The 20,515-nt window shown below is 35.4% G+C and overlaps 1 protein-coding gene across 1 annotated transcript; it reads left to right on the top strand.

Moving 5' to 3' along the window:
• The first annotated feature begins 1,182 nt into the window (after positions 1–1,182).
• Positions 1,183–10,393, top strand: LOC114260820 (uncharacterized). Its single transcript, XM_082881426.1, has 4 exons — positions 1,183–1,646; positions 1,737–1,861; positions 1,944–2,142; positions 10,269–10,393. Exons 1-4 carry the CDS (start codon positions 1,556–1,558, stop codon positions 10,391–10,393), a joined length of 540 nt encoding a protein of 179 aa, XP_082737552.1. The 5' UTR covers positions 1,183–1,555.
• The last annotated feature ends 10,122 nt before the right edge of the window (positions 10,394–20,515 follow it).

A 20,515-nucleotide genomic window follows, 5' to 3' on the forward strand; every position in this document is an offset into this window, starting at 1 on the left:
GTTGAGATGATGTGGTTGGATCCTCACCAACTCGTTTACATCCGCTTTGTTTCGTTTTGTTCTCATCCTTCTTTTCTTGTTTTGATGTAATAGGTCTCTGTTTCATCAATAATATATCTCTTCTTTGCTGATAAAAAAAAAAAAAAAGTTTTCCTATTACAGTCTCAGCAATGCAGGTCCATATGTGATAATTTACTCACTCTCAACTTTTCAATCAACATCTTCAAGTGGACACATGAAGTGTTGCTCTCATTGTAGCATGTAATTTTAGAGTAGTGATACTCTAATTTAAAAATTAAATTTATTTTTTAAGTTTAATGATGTGACAGACTATTAGGAATATGTACGGCAATTTTATCTTTTTCATATTTTTTTATCATTAATCAATTATTTTATTTACATATTATTAAATTTAAAAATAAAAAATAAAAAATAATTTTATATGTCTTTTTTCATAATTTTAAGGGTCCATCATCAAAAGACTAGCCAACGAAGTAGGTGTAGATATGAAAAATCAAAGTTCCAATAAATGGGTTGCTTTGTTTGTGAAAGAATTATTTGAGAATCAACCACGCTACCTACTTTCCATAAGACTCAGCATCCTTGATATTACGTGGTCATGTCACTCATTAATTATCAAATAATATATATTTATTTGTTTATTTATTTGTTATTTTTTATATCTCCATATAAAATTATGAGTCTTTACTTATCCATCAATTATAATTTCCCTAAACAAATTACCTAACCATGTCGGAAGATTGTTGAATAATGTTTTAAAAAAAACTCTGTTCATACATAGAATTCATACAAATTTTTTTATAAGAATAATGTGACGATATTATTGTTTAAAAAACTATTTTTTATGGATATTTTGCTTTAAAATCAAAGGTGCACATTAAATTACATCATTCTATATAAAAATTTTATATAATTTTTTTTGTGTATATCATTACTTGTTAGGCTAAGTACTATTAAAAAATGTTGTATAATATTCAAATAATGTTAAAAAAAATTTACAATTTTGATGCATATTATATATATATATATATATATATATATTTTAGTAAATTCTATTGATTTTTCTTTAGTTTAAAAAATATATAGAATAAATCCTACAAGTTTGACATAATTATATCAAACCTTGGCTATTAGAAACCTCAGTAGATAGGAAAACTGATTACACCCTCCAATATTCTCGCACCTGCACCTTTCCCCCCAACGGTTTGGCCCATTCGAGGCGCACTACACATGCACTCAGGATCAGGAGGATATGCAGATGAGGGAATTGTACGAGAAGTCTGTTAAAATGGAAATGGATCGTGGTGGAGCAGAAACTATGGGGGTTGAGCTACAACAAGTTCATGCTGACGTTAAGGAGTTAACTGCCACAAGACAAGAGCTTACAGCTCAGGTCCAAGCAGTGACTCAGAATTTAGCCAAGGTTACTGCAGATTTACAATAGGCCCCAGCTCTTAAGGAAGAAATTGAATTTTTGAAACAGCTAATATACACACTAAAAGTTCCCCAGGTTGAAGGGGGTTCAAATATTTTTATGAAAATCCGTTGGTCTCAGAAGTTACTATATATAAGATTGAATCTCAATGAGCTAGTTACAAATGTTCCTATCTACAGCACTGCTAGTGGTAAAGTTTTCCTATTACTTCGTAGAATTTGGTATTTCTGTAAATTGTTGGTTTGTTGCTTTATTGACCTTTCTATTACATTTAATTTAGATGTTACCGGAGGAGGATTGAGTTTCACATTCAGGTGCTGGGCTACTAAAAAGATAGCAGGATCCACAAAGAATGGGCGAGACTCGAAACCAAAGAATCTTGGGGTGAAGAAGTTTGGTGGAGAGGTAAGTCAAATACTGATATCATATTTTCCCTATTCGTATAAACCTTTGTCACATCATTAAGTATATTCTCATCATTGTGCAGAGCGTGATTCTTGGGAATATCATTGTTCGCCAAAGAGGAACCCGCTTCCATCTAGGAAACTATGTCGGAATGGGGAAGGATCACACCCTCTATGCTATGAAGGAAGGTTGTGTCAAGTTTGAACGACATAAGTTGAGTGGACGAAAGTGGGTGCATGTTGAGCCCAAGGAAGGCCATCTGCTCCACCCTGCCTACTCTTGTAACGCCCTCAAAAAAACACATAAAACCCATCACTTTAAACATGCATTGATATAAAAGAAACCAACCATTTCTATTCATCAGAGTAATTCTTACAACTGTATTACATGTTAACAACAAAAGCAAATGCCCTATGGGCTTACAGCTTTCCAAGTCAACACCTGGTTACACAAAAGGAGAGTACTAACTCTATACAAAATAAGCCCTTGGCTTGATATACATGTAATACAAACAAAATAAACAAAAAGTGTCTTCAACTCTCATCATCATCCAAGCTATGTCCTTGGAGGTGGCATACTACCTGTACCTGAAAATAATGTCCCATATAGGGTGAGCCAACGCCCAGTAGAAATATGCTAAACACAGTATGAGCAATAACTAAGACATTAGCAATTGATAAATGTTCAATTTCCATAAATCAATTCATAACCCATTTCCATTTCATGACCACTATATTCATGTTTCATTACAGTTTCCACTTCTTATCAATTTCACAATTTACATCAACGGCTCAAAACCTGGCCAACCACTTATATGAGACAATGACTCATATTAGACATTTCCCATTTTACAATAGATAAACATACTAGTTGTATCAACATTTCAACAGATAAGCATACAAGTTGTATCCACATTTCAACAAATATGCATATTAGCTATATCAACACTTCCAAAGATAAGCATATGAGCTGTATCAACACTTCCATAGATAAGCATATAAGCTGTATCAACACATTAACTGACAAGCATATGAGCTGTATCAGTGGAGTCCATCCCCTATCTCCTCCCAAACAACATCCGGTTTAGAGGTCCATCCCCTATCTTCCCCTAAACCGTGGAGTACATCCCCTATCTCCTCCCATACACACACCGTATATACACATAGGTCATATACACAATCAATCAATACATAACGTTAATGTATTCTATCAACCGTCATACTCTATGACATATCCAATTGATTAGTTTTAGTTTGCCTAATCATCATGCATTGTCTACAATAATCAAAACTACCCTCCACCGGTAGTCCAAGCAATTATTTCTAAACAGATAATAAAAGCTCCAACAGATAAAATATCAATGTTTTCAAAAGTGAGCAATTAACAAATCCAACTCCACAATTCTACTATATAATGAGCAAATTTCATTATGTCCAACTCAATTCCATATAACCACAATTTTTTCCAAATTAATCATACCAATTAATTTATACAACCAATTAGGGTTTTCTACTCCATTTCCCAATATTGACCCAATGGTCTATATATCAACAACCAACAATAATATCATTATTTTGAAACTCATAATACACATTTTTAGAATGAAAATAACAAAACCCTCTTTTAGCATTTTGAAACCCTAAGTCCCAAAATTACCCAACTTCAACACTTTATCAAAACAACCAAAAATCTATGTCAAAGACCATAAGAGTGAGTAGGAATCTCTACCTCAAATTCGGAGCTCAAGGAAAGAAGATGAAGAAACTCAACGTGCTCCAAAACTCAATATTCTCGGATCAAAATGTAGCCATCGACGATCAACCCAACTTTTACAAAGGCCGAAGGAAAAGGAAACACTCTAACTAGATCAAACCCTAGAGAGAAGGGAGTTTCCAGAGAAAGGAACTCTCAAAATGTCTTTTTAGAAAGTAAGAGAGAGAGAGAGAGAGAATGTAAAAAAGTAATTTTAAAATGCCCAACTGCCAACTGATATACGACATTCCCGCTCGAGCGGAGAACACAACGCTCGAGCGTCAAGAACAAAAAACTAGGTCTGCTCGAGCGCAATAAAGGCCCGCTCGAGTGCCAAGACACAAAAATAAAGTACATTCGCTCGAGCGTAGATTTCCCCCTCCCAGAACTTACACCAAAAAGTACTACCCGCTCGAGCGCCAGAGTACCCGCTCGAGCGCCACCGCTCGAGCGTAAAGAAACCCGCTCGAGCGTGAAAAACATGCTTGTAGAAGTTTTGCAGAGCATCAAAATACTGGGGGTGTGCAATATCCGTTCGAGCGCAAGAAGACCCGCTCGAGCGGACCTCCTAAAAACTGGGCAACAAAGAATTGAAACCAAAGCCCAACCAACCTGTAACAACTCTGCCCAATACATCCTAAAACTCAATCAAACGGAATTAGAGGATGACAACAAGGTATACCACCACCAACATCACGGAACCGAGTCCGGAATACAACAGAACAGTAAAGGGACAACCGGGATCGCTATAACCTCCCCCCTTAAAGAATTTCGTCCCCGAAATTAAACACAAGTTTTTCAAAAACAGGTTTTCTCCATTCTCAACAATGCTACAACATAATATTAAACAATCCGACCCATTATCGGTCAATCCCATCTCTTTCAAGAGGCATTCCACATTACACATAACAACCTGCATTGTCAACATGCATTCCTTTGAAATTTACCAATTTCAACTCATTTTCCACAATTCCATAATACATGCAACATTAACATCATGCCTGCATTTCCACAATACATTGAACATATGCAATGTTATAACAAATTTCCATTAACCAAAACATTCACAATGTTTTACAACTTAAGACACATATAATGTTCTTAAAGTTCAACGATATTACAAAATTACCAATACATGGTTACACATCAACAAACAAGTCCGGATATTTCTCGCGGACTTCCAACTCACGTTCCCAAGTGGCTTCCTCCACTCCATGATGTTTCCATAAAACCTTTACCAAAGGAATGGTCTTGTCACACAGGACTTGATCCCGCCTATCCAAGACCCGAACTGGTCTCTCCTCATAGGAGGCATCCTCATCAACCTCTAAGTCGGTCCAATCCAATACATGGGACGGATCTGGCTCATACTTCCGAAGCATACTCACATGAAACACGTAATGCACTCCGGACAACTATGGAGGCAAAGCTAAACGATAAGCAACCTCGCTAATCCTCTCAAGGATCTCAAAGGGACCAATAAACCGAGGGGATGACTTCCCACTCTTCCCGAACCTCATCAAACCTCGCCTAGGTGATATTTTCAAGAAGACATGATCACCTACCTCAAACGCCAAAGGCCTTCTTCTACGGTCGGCATAACTCTTTTGGCGATTCTGGGCTGTAACAAGCCTCCTACGGATAAGCTCAACTTTCTCCGTCGTCTCCCTAACCAACTCCGGACCCAACAAAGGTGCATCACCCACCTCGGCCCAACACACTGGAGACCTACACGGTCGACCATACAAGGCCTCAAACGGTGCCATACCGATGCTAGCCTGAAAACTGTTATTGTAGGCAAACTCCACAAAGGGCAAGTGCCTCTCCCACGTCCCACTAAAGTCAAGGACACAACCTCGAAGCATATCCTCAAGGATCTGAATAGTACGCTCAGACTGCCCGTCAATCTGAGGGTGATAAGCCGTACTAAAGGTCAACTTAGTGCCCAAGGCACTCTGCAAACTCTGCCACAACCTAGTAGTAAAATGAGGATCTCTATCTGAGATGATCGTCACTGGGACCCCGTGCAATCTCACTATGTCCCGAATATACAAGTCGGCGAGATGATCTACCGAATCTCTCATGCGCATAGGAATGAAGTGCGCCGACTTAGTCAACCGGTCTATAACCACCCAAATGGCATCAGTACCCCGCTGAGTCCTTGGAAGACCTACAACAAAGTCCATAGTGACATGCTCCCACTTCCACTCGGCAATAGGCAAGGGTTGCAACAAACCCGCTGGCCTCTGATGCTTGACCTTCACTTGTTGACAAGTAAGGCACCTTGATACAAAAATAGCCACATCTCTCTTCATATCCCGCCACCAAAACTGGCGACCCAAATCCCGATACATCTTAGTGCCTCCCGGATGCACCGCAAGGTGTGAATGATGGAACTCTCGGAGTACTTCCTCTCGGCAAGACTCCGGCACAAACAAACGGTCTCGGTATCTCACACTCTGGTCGGGATACGCCATCAAACCCTTCTCAACCTTCCCACTGGAGATCTTCTCTCGGAGGGACTCTACCTTAAGGTCACCTCTCTGTGCCTCTAACACTCGTGTGACAAGTGTAGGTTGCGCAACAACAGAAAACAAGGCCGCAGCCTCAACAGATTCGCCCAGAAGCAAATCAAACTCGCCAAGTGTACCCAACATCTCCCATTCCCAGATGGCTATACAAGCTACATCACTAATGGATTTCCTACTAAGGGCATCGGCCACAACATTGGCCTTTCCCGGGTGATAGTGCAACTCAAAATCATAGTCCTCAATGAACTCCATCCACCTTTTCTGCCTCAAATTCAAGTCTCTCTGTGTAAACAGATACTTCAAACTCTTGTGGTCCGAGAACACCTCGAACCTCTCACCATAAAGATAATGCCTCCAAATCTTCAAGGCAAAGATCACTGCTGCTAACTCTAGGTCGTGTGTAAGGTAATTCTTCTCATGTATTTTCAACTGACGTGAGCCATAAGCTACCACTTTCCCCTCTTGCATCAACACACAACCCAAACCCTCTCGTGAGGCATCACAATAAACCGCATAACCCAACCCTCTCTCCGGAATAATCAAAACCGGAGCGGTGGTCAATCTAACCTTCAACTCTTGGAACGACTTTTCGCAAGTCTCACTCCACACAAACTTGACCCCTTTCTGCGTCAATCTCGTCAGCGGCGAAGTTAGCCTGGAGAAATCTTTCACAAACCGACGGTAATACCCAGTTAATCCCAGAAAATTGCGGATCTCAAATACACTCTTAGGCTGTGCCCAATCTTGCACTGCCTCTACCTTGGATGTATCAACAGACACCCCTTCCCCGGATACCACATGGCCTAAGAATTTGACCTCTCCTAGCCAGAACTCACACTTCCCAAACTTGGCATACAGCCTATGGGCTCTAAGCAACTCAAGCACCACTCTCAAGTGTTCCTCGTGCTCCTCCTCAGAAGGCGAATGGATAAGAATGTCGTCCACGAAAACGACTACAAATTGATCTAAGAATTCCCGGAAGATCTGGTTCATCAAGTCCATAAAGACTGCCGGTGCATTGGTAAGCCCGAATGGCATCACCAGAAACTCATAATGGCCATACCGCGTACGGAATGCCGTCTTAGGAATATCCTCCTTCCTGACCCTCAACTGGTGGTAACCCGATCTCAAGTCTATCTTAGAGAAACAACGGGAACCCTTCAACTGGTCAAACAAATCATCTATACGGGGCATAGGGTATTTATTCTTAACCGTAGGCTTTAATTAAAACATTCAATAGTAGAGTTCACATTAGTGACGGAATATTGGTGACGAAATATTTTTGTCTTCCACAAAATAACCTTATGAGACAAAAAATATATTCGTCGCGCAATCAATCAGAATTTATTAGTGACGAAATATTTTCGTCTCCCACAACTTATTCTTCCGAGACAAAAATATATTTGTTGCCCATTTAATAGAAAGATGAAACAGCATCGTTTGCATGATGGAGTGTTTATTGATGACGAAATATTTTCGTCTTCCATAACTTATCATTCCTAGACAAAAATATATTTGTCGCCTAATAAATAGAAATATCCAACGACATCGTTTAATAGGTAGGGAATTTATTGGTGACGAATTACGTTCGTCGCAAAAAATATATATTTTGTGACAAAAAATGTTTGTCTTTAATGAGCTAAAATAATTCATGCCAATGTAAATGAAATTGGTGCCTGAATTTTGGAGACGAAATTTTTTTTCGTCTTCTATACTTTTGAGAAAAATTAAAAAAAACGACAAAATTAATGTTTTGTCATGTTTGGGTTAAATTTTAATACAAAAAAAAAAAAAAAAAAAAAAATTCGTCACCAAAATTTGTCATAATAACCTAGATTTCTTATATTTTGTTTCCTTGTTTAATTATTATTATTATTTTTTTCTTTTTGTGAAGAGGGGTTTACTGTGAGAAAGAATAGTAGCTTTGCACAAAATGTCCTCTTGGATAATAATGTTTGCATGCACAAACGACTTAAATGTGAGAGAGAATAGAGGAGCTTCAGTGCGAAATAGAAGAGATGGTTTATACAGATTGTTTTCTCGAGTCACAGCTTCAATACTTGTGAGAGAGGAGACTCAAGTACAAGAGAAAAATGAGGGTTAGTAGAGGGTGTCTTTTCGGGTCACGATTTTAGTATTTGTGTGTGTGTGAAAGTAAGTGATTAAGGTGAGAGTGCCTCTTAGTTTCTGACGACATTTTAATAAAGAGAAATAATTAGTGATAAAATATTTTCGTCTCAAACTCATATATTCGTTGCTTAATCAACAAAAATGCAAAAACAACGTTGTGTGGGGATGGAGAATTTATTGGTGATGAAATATTTTCGTCTCCTTCAACTTAACCTTATGAGACGAAAATATATTCGCCGAGCAATCAATCAAAATGCAACATGACACATGGAGAATTTATTAGTGATGAAATATTTTCGTCTCCCAAAACATATCCTTCCAAGACAAAAATATATTTGTCGCCTAATTAATAGAAAGATAAAACGAGCATGAAGAGTTTATTGGTGACGAAATATTTTTGTCTCCCATAACTTATCATTCCCAGACAAAAAATATATTTGTCACCAAATAAATAAGAAAATGAAACGACATCGTCTTATAAGTTTGGAATTTATTGGTGACAAATTCCTTTTGTTGCAAAATCTTTAAATTTTGTGACAAAAATGTTCGTCTCCAATGAGCTAAAATAATTAGCGCCAACAAGAAAAAAAATTGGTGACTCTTTTTTTTCTGACGAATTTATTTTTTCGTCTCCTATAGTTTTGAGAAGAATTAAAAGAAACGACAAAAGTAATATTTGGTCATGTTTGGGATACGTTCTAAAACGAAAATAAATTTTATCACCAAATTTTAAAAATTAATTATTGAAAACTCCATACTAAACGAGGTAACGTTTTCTATTAATTTTGAAAATTACAAATTTTTTATTATTTGTTTCTCTGCATTTTTTCTCACAAAAAAAAAATAGCTGCATTAATTATCTTATTTTTTTATTTTTTTATTTTTGGGGAGAGAAGTTTTGACCTTCGATTTTTCTGAAATGGGTGTTCTAGACGAAAAGGGTAGAGTTGGTTCAAACAATGAGAAAAAGTGCTTGCGTGCAAGAGGGGCCTTCACCGTGAGAAAGAATAGTCTGTTTGCATAGGGTGCCTTCTTGGATAATAGCGTCAATGCTGACATGCACGAAGGGTGAGACAGGAGAGGGGCTTTAGCGCGAGATAGAAGAAATGGTTTAAAGAGTGTTTTCTTGAGTCACGACTTCAATACTTGTGAGAGAGGAGTAGACTCAAGTGCGAGAGCCAAATGAGGGTTTGTAGAAAGTGTCTTCTTGGGTCACGACTTCAAGGTCCGTGTACATGAAAATGAGTGATAAGCGTTAGAGTGTATCTCTTGGGGCACAGTTTCAATGCTTCGAAACACAAAACCACGGCATTTTAATAAAGAAAAATGATTAGTGATAAAATATTTTTGTATCCTTAAATACCAGAACAAAGAATTTATTATTGGTGATGAAATATTTTTGTCTTCCACAACTTAACCATATGAGACAAAATATATATTCGTCATGCAATCAATTAGAATTTATTACTGACGAAATATTTTCGTCTCCCACAACTTATTCTTCCGAGACAAAAATATATTTTTCGCCTATTTAATAGAAAGATGAGATGACATTGTCTGCATTTATAGGTGACGCAATATTTTCGTCTTCCATAACTTATCCTTCCCAGACAAAAATATATTTGTCGCCTAATAAATGGAAATATGCAACGACATCGTTTAATAGGTATGGAATTTATTGGCGACGAATTACGTTCGTCACAAAAAAAAATTATATTTGGTGACAAAAATGTTCGTCTCCAATGAGCTAAAATAATTCGCGCCAATGCAAATGAAATTGGCGCCTCATTTTTGCAGATGAAATTTTGTTTTCATCTTCTATACTTTTGAGAAAAATTAAAACAAATGACAAAATTAATATATTTCGTCATCTTTGGGTTAAATTTTAAGACAAAAAAAAATTTCGTCACCAAATTTTGTCACAATAGCCTAGATTTCTTGTAGTGACTTGTGGCATCCATTGCATATTGCTATTGCTATTGTTATTGTTACAGATATCTCTATCAGTTCCAATTCTTGGAACTATTGTTATTGTATTGATGGCCATCAAATGATTGTTCAGTCTTTAAGACCTATCGATTGTTCTGCTATTGGATGTACCACGTATGAATCGAAATGATTGATATGATATGATATGAAACATTGATTGAGAAATTGATCTATTGATGAATTGACTGTTTCAATTATTGTAAGGACATCATTCATAAGCACTTTACACAGTTGTTATTCACTGGGCTCTAACTCATTGTTTATTATATGTATGTAGGTGATCGAGCACCGGATCAGAGTTAGCAGCGTCGACCCGAAACTTGTTTTTGTCAAGCCAACTACTGTGCCTCATTGCGAGGTTCCGAACTTTTGCATGTCAGGGCTTATTGGGTGATTCAAATTCACCCTTTTTGGCATTGTGTTTAAGAAACAAGAATGTTTATTGAGTTTTCTTAACTATTTTTGGCAATGGGATTTAATTCCCTAGCTTGTACAGGTGTGTTATGGACTTAAGTATTTGTGCAATTACAAGTATGTGAAATTTGTTTTGTTCATTTAAGTCTTCACAGCTCATTGGATGATATTGATTGGCTTCTGCCAGCCCCTTTTATTAGTTTATTGTCTTATTGATGAGCAAACCTTTGGTTATCACGGATTATTGGCCAGTTACGACGCTAAATCTATAGGGGTGAGTTTGGGTCATGACACAAAACTAGAGAATGAGTTGGATGGATTCAAACAAGCCACATAAAGTAGCAACGCAATGTTTGACTCAGTGAAACGAGCATTTAGTTCTTGAATTTGCATATCCAAAATAGTGTAGAATAACTCGGCGCGATAGCGATAAAAATTTGTAATTTCTTGAGCTTTATGTCTTCTTCTCCCTTGAGCTACAAACATATCATCCATTTGGGGAATATCAATTTCATGCTTTTCACAAAAAGATGAAACATCATCAAGTAAAGAGGTCCACCCACTATCCCTCATCATTTGGAGTCGCCTTTTAGAAACTTGAACTAAATTCATAGCATTAACAATGTCTTGATCTCCCCTTTGTAATGCTTGTGATAACTCACTTGTAATAGCTAATATCGTTCTCATCAAATGAAGATTGAATACAAATTGAAAAGACTGAATTGAGTCCAACAACACATTTGCTTCTACTCGTTGTTTTGAATTTGAACCATCCTCTGAAATCATTTCAAGCACATCGATCACTATTGAAAACATACCAGCCAAGCTGACTAAAGTACCATAGTGTGAACCCCAACGTGTATCACCGACACGTTTGAGATTGGTTTCCTGATTTAAAGCCTTGCCCATTTGATAGCTCTCTCATATTAAGTGCCTCAAAAACTTTTGTTGCTTGTTTATCCCTAAGATTATCTCGATGTTTACATGATGCTCCAACAACATTCACCACATTAGTAACCAAAGTGAAGAGTAAGGCAATTTGATCATGATTATTTGCGACGACTATAAGAGTCAATTGCAATTGATGAGCAAAACAATGAACATAATATGCACAAGGATTCTCCCTCAATATAAGTGTTTTAAGACCATTTAACTCACTTTGCATATTACTAGCCCCATCATATGCTTGACCCCACAATCTAAAAATACTCAATCCAAGTCTAGAAAATAAATTTCCCATAGCTTGCTTGAGTGAAAGAGCAATAGTATTGGCAACATGCTCGATACCAATAAAATGCTCAATCAGTTGGCCTATTTTGTCTACATATCGTATTATAATTGCCATTTGCTTGATTGATATGTCACGGGCTTCATCAATCAAAATAGAAAAAAGTGCATCACCAAGCTCTCTACAAATCACATTGATAATTTCAAACGCAGCCACACTAACAATATCTTTTTGAATATCAGGAGCTGTCAACTTAAGATTTTGTGGTGCATTGTTTAATGCAACTACTTTGACATCTTCATTGTGATCAGCAAGAAACTTCAAAAGTTTAAGAAAATTTCCTTGGCTACTTGACTTTTCAAATTCATCATAACCACGAAATGCAAGTCCTTGTCTTAGAAGAAACCTAACACAATCAACCGATGCATTCAAGCGAGTTCGATACTTAATTCGAACTTGGTCATATTGTTTGGAAAAAAGCGTTTGAATATGTTGCTTTTGGTTTAACAAGTCTGGACATTTACCCTAAGCTTGATTATGAGCACTATTGGGGCCTCCCACACGAGTTTGAATTTTTTTGTTTTTTCTTCCAGTTTGAGAAACCCTCACCAACAAAAGTTTCACCACCCGCTTGTTCTCCAATATCAGGCTTGAAAAGATAAAAACATAGGCAAAATGCCGTATCTTTCGCTACACTATACTCTAACCAATTAGGAAATTCACTAAACCAAGCTTGATTAAATCGTCAAAGTTTTTGTCCAAATATTTTTTTGTGGGAAATTATGATCACGAGGTTGACAAGGGCCTTTTTGTAGATATGCTCTACGGATTTGGTCTTGATCATTAGGGTTATAGTCCATAATCCGAGGTCGTAATCCTGGATCTGCAGGAAGGTCTGTCAAGTTGATTTCTATACGACTTCATTTTGCGGAGGAAGAATTATCATCTTCTTTTTTAGGAATAGAAGACTCCAACTTTGATTTTCTTTTGAAATATTTCTCCATGTCTATTTTAAAATAAAAATAAAAACCCCTAATCAAAAACCCTAATCTCCAATTTTAACACAAATCAAAATCCCTAAATTTAACACAAATAACAATAAATCAAAATCCCTAATTTTAGTACAAATCACAACAAATCAAAATCCCTAATTTTAATATAAATCACAGCTAATCAAATCCCTAATTTTAGTATAAATTAAATACGTAATTTTAGTACAAATCACCACAAATCAAATCCCTAATTTTAGTACAAATCACAACAAATCAAAACTCCAAATTTCATATAACTCACCACAAATCAAGATTCCTAATTTTATTGTTAATTTTAAATCCTTAACAAATCACAACAAATAAAAAACCCTAATTTTAATATAAACCACCACAAATCAATACTCTTAATTTTAGAATATCAAAATCTCTAATTTCAACATAAATAATCACAAATAAATCTTTTTCTAAATTTAACAAATCAAAACATATCATTTTAACCACAAATAACCATATAAATCAATACATTTATTTTTCATTTAAGAGTAAAAGATTAGAGAGAGAGATTGCTTGTAAATAATGGAGAGAAAAGGTTGAGAGTTGTAGTGTGGTCCCCTGTGTGGTGTGGTCCCGATTCGCCGTGAGTCGAAGTAGCAGTGAGTCGAAGAGTTGAAAGGAAAACTATAGCAATAGCATAAGTGATGTGATATGAATAAAGAAATAGGGGTGTATGTATATACATCTTAGAGTTAGAGATTGAGTGGAGGGCAGGGCCCACTTCGTGTGTTCAGTAAACACTTTTCTTTTTGCATTTTTTTTAAAAGATAGAGCCACATTTGTTTTGTGTTAAAAAAAAAAAAAAAAAAATAATTCTGAAACCCCCTTGGTCCCTTCTTAAGTCCGTCTTTGGTCGCATTAAAGGCATTCCTTCATTTGAATGTAATCAATATCTCTTTTGGTTGCACCATACTCTTTGACATGTTAACTAACAAAGATGTTTCCTCTTCAGATAATCTATCAGCAAATGAGTGCCCTTTAAGATGTTCAGTAGTCGGATGATTGTACTTGCATTGCTGTAATGAATAAAAGTATAATCCTTTCTAGCAAAAAAATATAAAAAATAAAATATAAAATAAATAAATAAAAAAACTGAAACTGGAAATGCACGGTAATGAGTAACCAAACAAATTAAAAAAAGTTCAGCCTTGGGTTATTTGAAATGTATCTTTTATTTTGGCCGTGGATTATCGAACATATATTTTTTGTTCAGCAATGTAATTCCGAACTATTTTATTTTATTCAATTTTGACACACCAAACAAAAGTCGAAGAACTTTCTCAAAAAAACGAAACGAAAACATACTAAACAAATAAAAAAAATTCACCATTTCACTTTTTTGATGGTTCTTTACTACCATTTTTTCATCCATTGCTTCCTTCTATGATTAAAACACTGATTTTCACTTTTTGAAAAGAGATATGTCGCAGAGAAGAAAAACTGAGCCGAGAAGAAAAACTGAGAAGAGAAGAAGAGTAGTAAGAATTGAAGAGTAATGGGTGTAAGGGGATAATTAAATATATTCAATTTTAGTCTTTTGTCCTTAAAACTAATTTCACACATGAATAAAATTGGGGGAAAAAAATCTCATGTACAGGGTATAAAGAGATAAACTAGTGGTGTAAATAGAATCACTCAAAATAAAATTTAAAAAATGCTCATTTTTTTAAGGGGGAATTACATTCACTTGAGAGGGAATTTTTTTTTTTACAGACTTGCACTCCACAACTTTTCACTTGCACCTTACATATTCTTGTAATTTTTTTTATCTGTCCCATTATTTTAAAATTTTTCCTTTTTAATTATCATTCCTTTTAAAATTTAATTTTTTTTTTAATTTTATCTCATCGCACTTTTCCAAATTCCACTCATACCCTTATTTTTAATCCCCAACTTCTTATCCTACTCCTATTCTTTTTAACAAAAATATTCTCCAAGAAAAAAAATAAAATAAAAAAAATAAAAACGAAGAGTAACAAATTAAAATATAAATGAAAAAAATTGGTGAAAAATTCATCCTTTGGGAGTATAAGACATTAGATCTAAAGTAAAATATTGTTAGGTAATAAGGACACGCCGAAAAGGTCATCAGAAAAGTTGGAAAAAGTCATTGGTGCTAGAAAAGTCACCACTAAATTGGCCGAAAAAGTCGCCGGCGGCGACAGGTGGAGGTCGTATGGTAGAGAAATCTGTGATATTTGACAAATAAGTTGTTGAATGAGTGATATGCGCCACATTTCAATATATAGTTCGGTAAATTTCAATAGATAGACAAATAGATTGATTTCAATAAATAGTTATCCTTTTGGCCCAAAGAGATTAGTTATGGCCTGAGTGCCCAAAATAAATTACAAATTAGTGAAAATTTTTATTAAGAGCGATCATAAATTTTGAGAGAAATAACTATAATTTATCTTTTTAAATATAATAAATTATATATATGGGGGAAATTACAAATATATATATATATGTTAGAGTTTGACCCTTGTAACAAAATAAACCTTGAGTTTTTAATTTTATCAATTTAAACCCTATATTTTTTTATTTTTTTATTCTAAACCATTTGCAAGTTTTCGTTAAGTAAAATTAATTAAAAAAAAATGAATATTTTAGTCATTAACTCAATAAAAAATAATATTTTAGACATTTTATGTACAGTTCCGGTTTGTAGCTCGAAAATATTGAGGCTCGAATGGCCCAAGTTCCAAAATGATGTCGTTTTGGAATTATTTTTTATTTTTTTTTCTTTTCTCTCTGAAGCAGAGGTGAAGATGAAGAAGAAGAAGAAGAGATGAGAGAGAGAGCATGAACCAACTCAGATCATCATCATCAACCAAGAGAGAGTATCACCATCAAACAACAACACATCATCATCGTCATCATCACACATCATCATCAACATCAAACAACAACACATCATCATCATCATCATCATCATCACCACCACACATCATCTTTTCTTCCTCTGTTTTTTTTTTTCTTTTCTTTTCTTCTTCCATAACTCAGAACACAGAGAGAGAGAGAGAGAGAGAGAGAGAGAGAGAGAACATCAACATATCGGGGAATAGAGAGACATACACACACAGATCATCAACAGGTCGAGGAACAGAGAGAGAGAAAGGTACACAAATCAGTGTATACACACAGAGGATGGCGGAGCCGGTGATGACGCCGATAATGGGTGGAGCCTCTCTCTCTCTCTCTCTGTGCCGTCGTCCTCTCTCTTCTCTCTCTTTCTCTTTTTCTCTATCTTCCTCCCTTTGTTTCAGAGATATAAAATGGAAAAAAAAAAAAAATGCCCAAAACGACATCATTTTTGGCAGTCAAGCCATTCGGGCAAAGAAATTTCGAGCTACGAAGTGTTATTGTTTTATGTAAATCTATGTTGAGTTTAATAATTAACAATTGAGGGAGGAGCTGTAAAGAAACGATTTGGAGCTTGTTGAACTTGCGGGTCATTCGGCTAGTCACTTGAGGATTTGACTGCTAACCTATCGGTCGTATTGATTGGAGGGACTACACAGGATTGTTGGCTCGAGGCTTGAGCATACATGGTTAGATCTTTTGTAAAATACTATTTTTTTTTTATCGGTTTTACTTGACAAAAATATGTTAATGATTTAAATTGAAAATAAATAAAAAGATTAGGGTTTAAATTGACAAAATTAAAAATTCAGAGTTTATTTTGTTAAAAGATTCAATTTTTGAGATTTATTTTGTAATTGTCCCTTATGTATAATAACATTTATTGTATACATGAGAGAGAAAATAATTTCGACATGTTTACTAAGAAACAATATAGATATACTTTCTCAGTTTTCAAAACTGACTGATGAATGAGTGTCAAATTCTATTTGTAGTTCATTATGTTTCTAGAAACTACCCAATGTCTTATAAGAAGAACAATTATGCATTGTCATATATGACGATGATGTGATCATGTTACAAATAGATTTAAACCATCCTTTTATATGACATGACGACTACTTATATTATGTGAAATAATTTTCGTGATAGAAGACAATTTGTGGTGATGTTTAATTGTTATAGTCCAACCCTTGAGTCTTTAGCAAATTAGCACAATGTCAAGGCTATCTTTCTTGGCAAACAGCTTCAGAGATCTTGGCTAATGAACACAATGTTAAGCCCTGTTTTCTTTTCTTAGAATCAAGACTTTAGCTATGTCTCTTCCTTAGTCTGGTTTAGTTATTTTTCCTTGTCTTGTGTTGACTATTTGAAAACTTTGAATGTTGTTTCACATACATATCTGAATATAAAGAATGAAAATCCCAATAGCAATTGTATATAACATTATAATGTGTTTGGAATTAGCTAATTCGCAAATAAAAAAACATTTGGTGCTAAGTTGTAGAGACACATGCTTATTCTCAAAATGAAGTTCCCTTTCACATATACAAGTAGTTAAACAAGAATTATTACATCAAACAAAGAGTAATGATATGCAAACATGAAAATTATATAGAAAATTTATACCGAATGATGTGACAGATTATACAAAAAAGGGTACATGTTCTTGATACTTTTTTATTTAAGTTTGTGCATGTAAACTTGTTGCAAGCAGAACAATGATTAAGCATTCACCTTGTACATGGTATAATTTCTATCAAGCACTCAATAGAGTATTCGTGATTTCATTGGCCGAAGTTGTTGCTTCTTTGCTTGACGAAGAACTAGGCTGAAGAACATTTCTAGCAATGAAGAAGCCAGGCTGTTTGGCTCGAGGCAGTGCAGCTTCACTGCCCAACATCAGAACTATAGATGACATGCTTGGCCTATCCTCTGGACTTTCTTGCACACATAAAAGACCCACATGGATTGATCGCAACATTTCAGTTTGGTAGCACAAGTCCCATAGAGCCTCATCAATCAATTCCAATGACTTGCTTTCTTCGTAGAGTCTCCATGCCTGAATAATCCACTACAATATTAGCAGCATGAGACACGTTCGTCTATCTCCAAATTTCTCGGTTCTCCTTTCTCAAGACACTCACAGTTAGATTATGTCTCAAGATTCTCAAGTGATCCAACAACTGTGAGTGTTTCGGAACAGAAGGCGCAGAGAATTTAGGAACGAAGGATCTTTGACCCTTATTGGAACACATCCATATAAGATAACTTCTAATCTTAATTAGTACACTTACACGGCCAAGGAGGTTGAGGCTATGACCTGGGTGATTAAAACCTCTGTTTTTTTCCCACTCACAATCTCTAGCACCAAAACGCCAAAGCTAAATACATCCAATTTTACTGAAAATAGCCAATCTATTGCATACTCTAGAGACATATAGCCGCTGCAACAAAACACAGAATGAAGAACTGGATTTTGAAGAATAAGTGGACTAGAAAAAACAAGTTATAGAGATTCTTACTATGTTCCAATCACTCTTTTTGTATTTGCTTCTATCTCATTTCCTCCAAAACTTCTAGCTAATCCGAAATCTGATATTTTTGGTTCATGTTAATATCTAGCAAAATATTGCTAGCTTTGAGATCTCTGTGAATAATTCTTAGCCTGGAATCTTGATAGAGATAAAGAAGCCCCCGTGCAATCCTAATAATATGGAAGCGCTTTGGCCAATCCAGTAGCATGCTTCTTGTTTGATTTGACCAAATGTTTGCCATATTTAGTCCATGCTCTTGCTAATTGGATGCATGAATTTAATAGGATTCCATAATGAAAAATCCAAAATTTAGGAAACTAAGTTCATGCAAATGCACATGTAATAAAAACCACATATAATTTTGTTCCCATTATCAAATATATCAAAAGCATTACATGAAACCAAAAAAGAAAAAAGAAAGAAAGTCTGTTGGCCAGTCTGAGAGTGGAATCGTTGTGGTATATATTCAAGAGAGCCAAACCGAATAGAAAATAGTCCAGGCTTTTGTTAGTCACGTATTCATAGATCAACATTGTTTCTTCTCCTTGAATGCAACATCCTAGAAGCTTCACGAGATTTCGGTGCTGAAGTTTGGCAAGACAAATAACTTCATTGTTGAACTCATCAAGTCCTTGGCTAGAATTCTTTGATAACCGCTTCACAGCTACTTCTTGTCCTCCTTCCAGTATACCCTAAGAATTACCATTATAATTGATAGAATGTTGTTCTATTAGAATTATATTGAAAGAAAACACATTTTTTTTCCTTCTTTTTTTTTCCTGATTCATTTTATTTATATCTTTTACTTACTATTTTTATGTTGCCCTGGCAGACATTGTTTTAATAGGTGCAGGCATGACATATTAATGATTTATGTTACAACTACTTGAAGACATAATTACACAGATTTATGGAGTTTCCCACATGAGAAAAGATGCATCAAACCAATTGTCTTCTTTGGAAGTTGAAAAAAAAAATATAAAATTACTCTTCTCAAAAGTAGGTGTATATATAAAAATTTTACAACTAGAACGGTGGGTTCTGTATTAAAAGGTTTTACAAAACAATAAGTATAGGACCATAGAATTTTATCCAAAAAGTGGGGGCCGAAACACCAAGATGAATATAGTGTTGCAATCTACAACACAACATTCTATGCACCTTTTTGTGATATATATACATAGCATTACTATTTAGGAAAAAGCAATGATAAAAATGTTAAATGGTTTTGTGGCTTCTGCATAGGCTCCATGAGATTGGGCATCGATCACATTCCTATAGACTACATAAGAGTGTCTTTACATTGTTACCTTGTAAACAGGTCAGAAACCACCCTCTCCGAGCTTATTGTTGATTGAAATGTTATTTGTGGAATTAACTATTACAGCTAAGTCGAACAATGGTAACTCTAGATCTTCCGTTTGGCTTTTGTCAGTGTGACCTTGTTCAGAGTTGTGCATCAGATTTCCTGCAAAGCCCGGGATGAATGGATATCAATATGACAACTAGTTCCAAAATATAACACACCATTACAGAGTTTGCCACGGAATGACACATATGGGATATATTCCTTCTCTCCTCAATTGTGAAATCTTCTTTTTCCTTTTTCGAAGATACACGATTAGGCTCATACCCAGCAAAAGAAGTCTAATTAAAAAGGCCAAGGTCACTGCTACTATCTTTCTTTTCTTGCCATTCAAGCTGACTTGTTGGACTGTTGAATGATTAATCCATTTAAAAAGAAATGGTCCATTGATCAGTTAGATAATATGATCATGAAAGCACAAACTTAAAGGGATTGATCTCAATTTCAAACCCTTGAAAACCTTCTATATTTTGAAATTGTTATGGCAAAAGGGATGAGAAAAGATAAAACAAAACAAGCACACAAGAATTTGCAGGCTAATGCAGATTGAGGTTTTGCTTTCTGGACGATATTCCCCATACACTTGCGCATCAGTCTAAGGTGTGCGCCTCAGGTGCACTTTGTATGCCTTTTGCACATAATCATATGAAGAGCTTGTCTTAGGCTCTCTTTAAACTTAGTCTAGTAGATTGTTTAAACATAAGAAAAGAATAACCTCTTTGACAACTATATTCATAGGAAAAATCATGTTAAAAAAAACGAACAAAAAAAGAAGAAGCAAAGTTAAGGCTCAAGT

This window comes from Camellia sinensis, chromosome 7 (genome assembly GCF_055761805.1).
Source record: "Camellia sinensis isolate YWXY chromosome 7, ASM5576180v1, whole genome shotgun sequence".
Classification (NCBI taxonomy): domain Eukaryota; kingdom Viridiplantae; phylum Streptophyta; class Magnoliopsida; order Ericales; family Theaceae; genus Camellia; species Camellia sinensis.

What these genes read in the sequence shown, in the direction of transcription:
- LOC114260820 (XM_082881426.1), top strand. Translation starts at nt 1,556, where the DNA reads ATGAAAATCCGTTGGTCTCAGAAGTTACTATATATAAGATTGAATCTC. An exon ending in TATCTACAGCACTGCTAGTG is followed by an intron (nt 1,647 to 1,736) that starts GTAAAGTTTTCC and finishes CATTTAATTTAG; the next exon opens with ATGTTACCGGAGGAGGATTG. An exon ending in GCTCCACCCTGCCTACTCTT is followed by an intron (nt 2,143 to 10,268) that starts GTAACGCCCTCA and finishes TTATTGTTACAG; the next exon opens with ATATCTCTATCAGTTCCAAT.